General features: G+C 42.0%; 1 protein-coding gene across 6 annotated transcripts in view; it reads left to right on the forward strand.

Annotated features, from left to right (window-relative positions):
* The window catches only part of TACC1 (transforming acidic coiled-coil containing protein 1), a 118,664-nt gene extending 108,130 nt beyond the window's left edge, over positions 1 to 10,534 (forward strand). For all 6 annotated transcript variants that reach the window (XM_063076550.1, XM_063076551.1, XM_063076548.1 and 3 more), the window contains 5 exons: positions 229 to 272; positions 1,912 to 2,072; positions 2,816 to 2,922; positions 4,030 to 4,150; positions 5,539 to 10,534. In XM_063076550.1, coding sequence (XP_062932620.1) covers positions 229 to 272; positions 1,912 to 2,072; positions 2,816 to 2,922; positions 4,030 to 4,150; positions 5,539 to 5,607 — 502 coding nt within the window. In that variant the 3' untranslated portion in view covers positions 5,608 to 10,534. The remainder of the gene's footprint in view (positions 1 to 228; positions 273 to 1,911; positions 2,073 to 2,815; positions 2,923 to 4,029; positions 4,151 to 5,538) is intronic.
* Positions 10,535 to 10,822: the final 288 nt, after the last annotated feature.

Below are 10,822 nucleotides of genomic sequence, written 5' to 3' on the forward strand. Positions count from 1 at the left end.
AAGGCTTACTAAACATAAAATCTTGAGAAAAACCTTTTTGAACTTTAATAAAGCTTATGTAATGTTAAAAAAAAAAAAAAGAGAGAAAGAGAGAGAGGGCCCCAAAGCAGATAAATGGGTTACATATATTGCAATTTATGTTTTTGATTGTTTGGGGCTGCATTACTCCAGCTCCTATGTCTGAATTCTCTTCTGATAATAAATTCTCTCTCTCTTTATTTTATTTAGGAAAATTGTGGCTGAATATGAGAAGACCATTGCCCAAATGATTGGTAAGGAGAAAATTGTTTCTCTAGGGAATGAGCCGTAGGATCTGTCCTCGTCTGTTCAGGCTGCTGCAACAAAATGCCATAGAGTGGGTGGCGTGCTCAGTTCTGGAGGCTGTGAAGTCCAAGGTCAGGCACCAGCAGATCCAGTGTCTGCTGAGGCTGTGTTCCTCTTAGGGGGAGGCTTCTCACTTTATCCTCGTGTGCTGGAAGAAGGGGCTAGGGAGCTCTCTGGAGTCTCTTTCATAAGGGCACTAATCCTGTTAATGAGGGCCCTGCCCTAAGACTTCATTACCTCCCAAAAGGCCTCCCTCTTAACACTATCACATTGGGGATTAGGTTTCAACATATGAATGGGGGTGGGGAGGACATAAACATTCAGACCATAGCAGGAAAATCATCCACGGGTGATTTTCAGGTAATACAAACTCCAGTTTGTCACTTAGATACAGTTCAGTCTCATTATCCATGGTAGATGTGTTCTATAAAGTTGCTGCGAACACTGAATTAGCAAATAGTGAACCATTGCTCTTAGGGGAAATACAGGATTAGGTTCCTGCAAGCATCTGGTTACGTATTTGTTGACTGATCAGTACATAACCTTGTCTTATGTGTGTTTCTGTTACCTTATTTAATAATGGTGTTGATCTGCTAACACTGAACACTGCCAGTTGGCGCTGTAACTCATGTCTGAACGAGCTTATCTCACACATGTTCTTCAAGGCCCATCACAGCCTTCCTGTGCACAGGAACACTGCACAGCACTTCAGCAGCACCTTTAGGGGCCATTTAAACAGTGAAACCACCCACAAAAAAACCAAAAATGCACATAATGTGGCACCAAGTAGACCACAACAGCACACGTGATACAGTGTGGAACAAGAAGGCAGAGCATGGCCTTGCTCGGCCTCAGCTAAGGGTGTTCACTTCAGGTGATTAAAACTTTTCACTGCTCTGCACATGTCTGCAAATGGCCGCGAAAGCCCACCAGTACTGAATTTGGGATTACAAATAAATTCTAGGAAGTAGGTGAATTCTCAAATACAGACTCCGCAAATAATGAGGATCAACTGTAGTTAGGTTCCTTTAGAGGACAGCAAATGCTTGAATTCTGTGAAAATCCCCTAGTATTGATGGCCGAGCCACATCACTTTGGGGGCAGAGTCCTTTCTCTGTATCTGACCCAGTGGTGCCTTTGCAAAACAAGGGTATTTGATCCTCCTGCGTTGAATTTAGAGCCTCTTGTAGTCCGTATTGTAATGGTTGACTGTAAATCAGAGCCTGGTCTTTGTGCATTTAAGTACTGAAATGATGTTGTCTATCGTGCACATCACCCAGTGCCTGCCCAGCTCAGGGCCTTTGGCCGCGGCTGTCCTCCCAGCCAACTGCATGGCTCCCACCTGCAGTTCTTTTGTCTCTGCTCAAATCTCTCCTCTGAGAGAGGTCTCTCCCCGACCCCCATCCTCTTGCTCCACTCATTTGTCACCATACATCTCCCCCAACTAGGATGTAAGTCCTCGAGAGCGGGAACTTTGTTATCCCACAGCTGTGTCCCCACCACCGGGAACACTGCTTGGCTTGCGCAGAGTAGCTGTTCACAATCTGTTGAATATACATGCTGTTTCCTCTGACTTGTGATTCCCAGAAGATGAGCAGAGGACAAGCAGGACATCTCAGAAGAGCTTCCAGCAGCTGACCATGGAGAAGGAGCAGGCCCTGGCCGACCTCAACTCTGTGGAAAGGTCCCTTTCTGATCTCTTCAGGAGATACGAGAACCTGAAAGGCGTTCTGGAAGGGTTCAAGAAGGTAGTGTGTCTTTTTCCTTCTGTCTCCTGGCCAGCAGTGTATTTCTGGTAATGGATCGTCAGATGTATATGCCAGAGGTGTCGGCAGCCTTCCAAAGAGGGGCACAGGGATTGTCGGCCTGTGTCTTCTATTCCGGTGAAGCTGGATTTTTTTTCTGCTTTCTTCTTTCTGTGGTTTTCAGGCATCTGGTCCTCTGGATGGTGTGTCTTGATCATTCCTTGGTCATTTATGGGATCAAGCAATAAACCCCAGATACAACCAGAGTGTGGAGTGTAAGAACTGGAACCCTCGGGCATTAGGAGAATTCTAGAACTATTCTTTTTGATAATTTACCTTTTTAACATTAGTAAAAGTAGAAAGGAATCCATATCACTGAAAAATTCAAGCTGCATATTCTAGAAGAAATTGAGTGTAATATTGTAAGTTTAGATGTAAGCGGGCATATGGATCTAATTTAGTTGCATACTATCAATAGGGCACATAATAACTGCCTTCCTAATGTAGGTGTATTGATATAACTGAACCTTACTGTATGATGTTGAAAATTAATACATGAAGAAATTATGTAGAAATCCTTCAGTGAGAATTGCATGTGCCTGTTTCACATTATCCATGGAGTACAAATTAAAGGCATCTGAATTAGGTTTTCCTATTTTTAAAAAAATGAAAACATTGATACATGATGTATTACTAGTAGAAGAAACAAAATGACCAGTTTATTTTAAATTTTCACTTTGGAACAGAATGAAGAAGCCTTGAAAAAATGTGCTCAGGATTACTTAGCCAGAGTTAAACAGGAGGAACAGCGATATCAGGCCCTGAAAATCCATGCAGAAGAAAAACTAGACAAGTAAGAGCTTATAAATTTGAATTTCACTTTTCTTAATGTTGTGGGAAAATTGACAGAGGCAAAAAAAAAAAAATCACTGTTTGCAACTCCAGCTTGTACTTGTGTGTGTGCTTTATTTCACTTTTTGAGCCATCTTTACATGGTTAAACCGGAAAAGGTATGAAAGGGTTTACAGGATCTCGCTTCCACCCGTGGCCCCTTCTGCTGCGTTCTCACCTCTTTCCCCACCCAGGTAATCACCTCGGTCTAATTTTTTGTATTAGGCTGTAGGACTGTAGCACGCTTCTACTGATGGGCATTTAGATACCTTCACACTTTTTTCCACTGCACACAGTGCTACAGTGAACATCCTTGTGCATTCGCCATTGCACCAAGTGGAATATTTCTGTGAACAGACAACTAAAACTGGAATTCTGGGCCAGAGGGTGTGTCCACTTTAACTTGCCTGAGTTACCACCATATCGCCTTCTGGAAAGATAGTGCCGGTTTCTCATCCCTCCCATCAACACAGGAGCGTCTGGTTTTTTGTACCTCAGCCAACCCAGGACAAGACCATTTTTGTTAATTTTATCATTTTAATTTGCATACCTCTGATTACTGGAGAGGTTTCAGCATCCTCTCATCAGTTAACTGAAACAGTTTTTAAGATTTCCTTTTGTGTCTCTTTAATAAAGTCACTTCTTTTAAGTCTGTGTCTCATAGACTCCAGTGGTTAGATCTTGACTCTTTAGCTGTGATAATCCCCCAAACGATCCAGCCCACTGTTGTACTGGTTTAAAACAAAATCTCAGATTCTAGTAGAAACTGTTATGTACTATAATTCCAACTTCCAGTGAAATATGAATTTTGAAGGACATTGTGGACCCTGAGGTTGACTCCATCATTGCTTTGTGCCATGGAAATGTCCTAAGAAGTTGAGTATGAGTTTTTAGCAATTAAAATTGAATTATTTAAATCACCAATTCTTGTTTTTTCTCTTTTCATAGTCAGTTCTTTTGGGTCTTGACTCATGGATGTCAGTAGTTAGGATCCTGACTCTTTAGCTGTGACCGATGTTAACTATGTGCTTTTTGTCTCTTTATTCTGCAAACAAAACACCATAAACAGAGCCAATGAAGAGATTGCTCAGGTTCGAACAAAAGCAAAGGCCGAGAGTGCAGCTCTCCATGCTGGACTCCGAAAGGAACAGATGAAGGTGGAGTCGCTGGAGAGAGCCCTTCAGCAGAAGGTACAGAAAGGGGTTTGGTCTAGATGACCGCAGAGGCGTTCGGTTTTCCTCCTCAGCAGTGGCTAGAATCAGTCCTCTCTGTGCTTAGCTTACGGTGGATCTGGGTAGGAGAGGCCTTGCCTTTTTACTGACACTTCAGTCCAGCTATTTGTGAACAGATTCAGATGGAGACAAACAAGTCAGCCCATAAAGTTCTAGGCATATTGTGGGGGAAATCATCTACAGGCAGGGTGCAGAGAGGAAGTTGTGTTTTAACTGAAGTTCAGGGAACTGAGCACTTGTTAGCCGAGGTCATGAGACTACCTTTCTTTCTTTTTGTTTTTTATGCAATATATGAAGCTACCTTCCCCTTTCATTGCTTTAGATCAGTGGTTCTCAACTGGAGCAGTTTTGCCCTCCAGGGGACATTGGGCAATGTCTGGAGATATATTTAGTTGTCACAACTGGGAGATGCTACTAGCACCTAGTGGGTGGAGGCCAGGGATGCTGTTAAACACCGTCCAGTGCGCAGGACAGCCCCACAACAAAGACTTACCCATCCCAGAACATCAGTAGTGCTGCAGTGGAGAAACTCTGCCGTAGGTAAATGAAAATCAGTGGTAGCAAAGGTCCCTATTTCTCACTACTAAGCAATTTTTAGCTTTCTTTTTTATCTGTCTGTCTCCAGTGTTTTACTTACAAGTATGTACTTATGCCTGTGACACCCATTCAGCTAAAGCAGGAGTATTTGTCATGCATGTAGTCTGATAGCCCCTAAGACAGTGTTCCATGGGATATTCAAACTCGAGAATCCCAGGTCCCCGCATATGCTGATGACCCAGATACCTGTGCTTTTAACAAGTACCCAGTGTCATTCCTGTGATAACAAGAATATTTGGGAACCAAGAGGTTTATGGACATGCCTCAGGGACTGGTGACTGTCCTCACCCTCTACTCAGCTAAAGCATAGTTTTGTGAGTACATGAATTTTTTCCAGGGCAGAAGGTCAACAGCACTTCCTTTCTGTAAAGGCTGTCTGGCGGGCAAGCACACCTGGGGGACAGTGCTGACGAGAGCTAAGTCTTAGGCTCACTTCCCTGGAGCTGTGGGATGACTTCCCTGGTCACCACGGCAGTGCACCCATGCTGGGGTTTCCTTTGCCTTTTCTGTAAGTTGTACCAAAACATCCACTTAAGTTCTTTCATTTGTACCATTCCTTCAAATAAAGAAATTTGTTTTCCCCCCAAAATAAAATTTAAAAAAATTAAATAAAAGATCTCTGATGTAGAAAAGTTAAGACTCACTGAATAGGATGTCTAAGTAGGGTCTAGCCAGTCTTGGGACTGTCGATAATTGCCTTTATCTCAGAACACAAAGTGGCCTGCATAATCATATCATTTATCTTTCAGAACCAGGAAATCGAAGAACTGACAAAAATCTGTGATGAGCTGATTGCAAAGCTGGGAAAGACTGACTGAGCATCCCCCATTAGCTCAGCAGATCTGCATTTGGCTGCTTCTCTCGTGACCACAATTATCTTGCCTTATCCAGGAATAATTGCCCCTTTGCAGAGAAGAAAAAAAAAAAAAAAAGCACATGCCTATAGCTGCCTGGCCCGCTTTGCTGCCAATGCAACAGCCCTGGAAGAAACCCAGAGTGTCGCACAGTCACGAGAGGACTGTGGTCAAGTGCTGGAGTCTTTTGCAGTCCTGTCCATGGGTTCAGTTAGACAGGCTGCTGAGCGTGGGTTTGTGATTCCTCTACCTTCAGTTTGTTTTAAAGTCATCTTTACTTTTCCAAGTGCATTAAATTGATAGTTTTGTGGCTACTATTTGGGGTCATCTTTCCACCACCTTTCGGATTTTAATCTTTTAATTTTCAATATCAGTGGTTTTATTTTAGGAATTAATTTGGCCTATTGTTACTTTCAGTTTATAAACAAAAAGGGGCTCTGAGTACCCTTTTATGCACATGTGTGTATATATATATACATATATGTATATATATATACACACATGCTGCTACTGTTTTTCCTGAAGCGTAGTCAAATAAGAAGTTCTCTCCAAAAGATCAGATTTCCTTACATGTTAAAACCCTATTTTGCTTTTTTTGTGGCTGGCCAGTATGGAGATCTGAACCCTTGACCTTGGTGTTACAAAGCTGTGCTCTAACCAACTGAGCTAACTGGCCAGCCCCATAAAACCTACTTTGAAATAGAGGCCTGGCTCAGAATGCCAACTTAAGAATTTGGGGAATTAAAGACGTGAACACTGCAGACTCGGGCTTCACATCTAGGGAAGACTTTGCCATGTCTCGTTGCCCTGGTATTTGGACGCTCCTCAGCTCTGATGGGTGCAGCCCTTTGGGGTTAGTCCTTGCATTGGAAGTCGTGTCTGCTTTCTGCATAAACAGCAGTATGGGACTCCCTCAGAGCTGCGGTTTGGCAAATCTGCTCTCTAGTCAGTCTCCTCTGTTTCCATTTGTTAATACAAAGTCAACATTTAATCTTTGTTATCTTTCTATTAAAATATGCGAAGAAAATCTACTTGTAGAAGGTTTACATGATCTTATTAAAAGGTAACTGTAGCCCCATTACCAATTATAAGGTGAAGAAACATTTGTATTTCTAACAAGTGTGATGCATTCCTCAGATATTTTTAAAAACGAAAAATCCTTTTAGACTTCAGATAAAATTTGTAACTAAACAGGCAGCAAAATTCATGTGAACCACTCCAAAAATAAGAGCATTTTGAATATGTTTAAACAAAGATAATTTGAATACTGGGGAGGGGAGTGCAGGGAGAAGGTCCATACTAGCAAAATCCAGTTCCTCGAGCTCTTACTGGCCTCAGTTCAGAGTGGTGGGACCTTAATCCCAATAGAAATTGTCCGTGTAATGCCAGTGAATTCCCTTTCATTTGGTAGGTAAAACCAAACCCATGCAAGTGTTTAAAAGCCCTCTTTTGTCTTAATCTTACACTCTGAAAGTCTTCATGGTGACATGCACTGTATTCAGTACATGTGGACTTCCTTCCTACTTTCCTTGTAAAACTATTGCATGAAGCAGCTTCAGCAATGACTTGTGCCTAGTGGACAACCTCTATAGACCTTAAAAAGAGAATTTTTCTTTAGCAGTGTATTATTCACATGGGTGTAGTCTTTAGCCCCAGGGAGATCAATGTCTTTTAAAGCCCGAAGTCACATTTTACCAATATGGATTTATCTTAATTGGTGCTTAGGCTGTATTTTAAAGCCTATTATCATAACATTTTGTACAAAAAAGAACAACAGGAATGATCTGTGGTTGGAGAAGTGGCTTGACAGTCATTTGGGCTTTGAAAGTAGTCACTGTGGTTTGATGTGAATGCTCTGTTAGTGTCATAGTATCAAGTACAAGCATCTGTCTCAGTCCTTGAGCACGAGGGAAATTAATTTTGCATTTCACAGGAAACATGTTGCTAAACCTTTTTGCTGCTGTGTTTTGGTGACATCTCCATATTAACTTGTTTTGTATTGATCTGTTTGAAAGGCTTATAGTGGTCTCCATTATAAATCCATAGCCATCTTTTTAAGCTTATTGTGTTTTAAAAATAGCTATGTGTTGGGCTGACCCCCTGGCTCACTCGGCTGAGTGCAGCGCTGGGAGCACTGAGGCCGCGGGTTCAGATCCTATATAGGGATGGCTGGTGCGCTCACTGGCTGAGCGCGGTGTGGGCGACACCAAGCCAAGGGTTGTGATCTCCTTACTGGTCACAAAAAAAACCCAAACAAAAACAAACAAAAAAATAGCTATGTGTTAAAACAGAGGTGGCGACAATCCTTCCCCAGCACACTGGTAGAAGAGACCCCTTAAAAACTAGACCCTAGTGAATGAAGTCAAGGAGCAGGAATACAAAAGGGCCCTTGTTAGGTAAGGTTTGTGACTGGACTCTCAGCTGTGACCACTGTTCTAGTGAAATGTCTTTCCAAGGAAATGTCCACCATTCTAATTCAATAGATGGGTACTCTTCAACAGGAATAAAAACGCAGCTTGTGCAGCTGGCATATTAAGAGAACATACCAGGGGCTGGCCGTTAGCTCACTTGGTGAGAGCGCAGTGCTGATAACACCAAGGTCAAGCGTTCGGATCCCTGTGCCGGCCAGCTGCCAAAAAAAAAGAGAGAATATAGTGGGGCAAAGTGAAGTGTTTTTTTATTTTTCTTTTAAAATGAGAAAAAATAAAGAAAACTTTTAGAACTCTGGAGAGTAAGAATATAGTCTAGAGTTTGCTTCAACATGTGTGAGGGCCGTACTACTTGTTAGCAGTAATGACCCATGTTATGAGTGAGAAGCGAGAACAGAAGGAAGCTGCTGGCTCGGCTTATGATTTGGGAACATCAGGTGATCTTGCTGAGACTGGATCCAGAGCCAGCAGCTTTAGTTTTTCACTTTTCCAAAGTGTAGATAGTCTTTAACAGTATTTTAATTGGAGACTTTGATGTAAGAGACTGAGCAATTCCCCGTTTGGCTGGCCTTGATAGTTGGTTGCAGTCAGACCTCTTGAGATTTCCTTCATTTGGTGAAGCTCCTTGAAGCTAGAAGCTTTTGTTCTGGAAATGCTGAGAAGCCCGTTTTCTCACGTGGTTTCCAGCTTCTTCAGATTCAGCCCAAATTAGGAAGTGCAGAAGCACATGAGTGAAAACCCCGGGATCTGCAGCCTTCCAGAATGGTATGGAATCTCACGGGGAAGATTGACAAGTCGCTTTGGAGGACAGCTCCAGCTGAATTTTCTTTCAGCAAGTTACCCTTTCTACATATCCCACATTTTGTACAACTTTCATATGAACACTTGGATATTTATTAGACAGCCCTGAATTCTGTCTAATTATAAACAAGGAGTATAAACCGCCCCAAATCTTCCTGGGCTGACTAAAAGAGCCGGGTTGACGCTTTCACTTTCAATAAAGGTAACAGAGTTACAGAGTTGGAAATGATTCAGCACATCCTTTCAGGGGGGTCAGAATTTTAAAGCCCCCTTTTTCTTCCTCTTGGTTTTCATTATAGTTGCCAGCCATCTCATGAATTGTTCGTGACTGTTCTCTCTTGGTAGTTGTGTGACTGCGTGACCTTGCTCTCAGACTCGGGTTTCTGACTTTATCCTGTTGGGAAAAGAGAAGCTAGGTGCTGAAAGATTAAATGGTTCAAGCAAGGGATTTTAAAGTAAAGATGTATATATATATTATGAAGAATTTAAAAGATAACAGATTATTATTTGCTTATTAAAGAACAAATATAGTCTGGGAATCCCAGAATGTTAAGCCAAAGGTCTAAAAAGTCATCTTCAAAGACTTGAATAAAGAAATATTTTGAGGAGATATTTGTCCAGAAATGTTTGACTGGCTTCCAGGTTCCAGTTATTTTTAAAATGCAATTTACCACTCAGTCCTTGAGTCCCCCATAAAGTAAAGTGAAAGGGACTGATATAATAGACTTATCTCTAAGGATGTCCTCTGGGAGAGAATATGAACAGCAGCATTCTGCAGCAAAGACCCGCTCCCTGCTGCCAGAGCTTGCATCCTGGAGACTAAAGACTGCACTTTTCCTAGTCTTTCATTCAAATGCAATCCCATTTCTGTGCCTCTTAGCATGCAGTTAGATTTGGACAAACAAGATTCCTAAGGAATGACTTTTTAACTATAATATGGTTGCAGCTATTATAGAAGTATGTGTTCTGGCTGAAGTTCTAATGTGGAATGTGGCCTTTGATGCTGGCCCATCGCAGTCTGTGTGACGCTTTAACTCTCGGGGTGGAGGCCAGGTTGGGAGCTGAGGTGTGGCCTGAACCTTCCCCCTGTCAATTCTTCACGTTGGAGCTGTCAAGATGGCACTCCCCCCCCCAGCCCACCCCCACACAACTTTTAGTGGTATTTGAAATATACTGCAAGGAGTATTTCCTAGTTACACCATTAACTGATATTCTATATTTATGAATAATTTTCAAATGGACATATAAAAATTTGAATTCTCAGATCACCACCAGTCTGGTCGCAGGGGAGTGTGTAGGTTACTTCGCCCACAGCTTCAGCCTCGTCTTGCTCAGCCGTTGGGATGGGATCCAGGCATTTCTTTGAAAACTCAGAGGTGGCAGTAAACTTGTCATTGTTGCTGTTAGCAAGTGTGTTTGCCATACATACCCACTGTACTCATGTGCCATCTGCTTCCACTGTGTCCCTGCGGGTGCCACAAAGCATGTGAGGAGCTCCTCTGGAGGGTGAGCGCTGCACTGACTACTGCTATCAGGATTGTGTTGTGTGGATAATCATCTACATAAATTTTATATGCACAGTAATGTCTCTTTTTATATGTCAGGTAAATATTTGTAAAAGTTATACTCACACAAATTATTATAATGATTGCTAATATATTTTTTCCATGTTTCATTGCCTGAATAAAAACTGTTTACCACTGTTCAATATGGGTGTGTGTGGTGGTGGTTTCTTCTGGTTATAAGTAATTTTATCTCCAAGTGTCAAAATTTACAGCAGCCTCCTATGAGCTCCACATTTCAGTCTAAATATAGAAAAGATGGCATTTTCCATACACTCATTTTGTGGGGTTTTATGCATTTGGTTTGATGTGTGATTAAAAGCAAAAAACAAACTTTGGGATTCAGACCTTGCCATATAAATTTCTGAGGCTTTGCATCTGTGCAGT

This window comes from Cynocephalus volans, chromosome 13 (assembly GCF_027409185.1).
Source record: "Cynocephalus volans isolate mCynVol1 chromosome 13, mCynVol1.pri, whole genome shotgun sequence".
In the NCBI taxonomy this organism is placed as follows: Eukaryota; Metazoa; Chordata; class Mammalia; order Dermoptera; family Cynocephalidae; genus Cynocephalus; species Cynocephalus volans.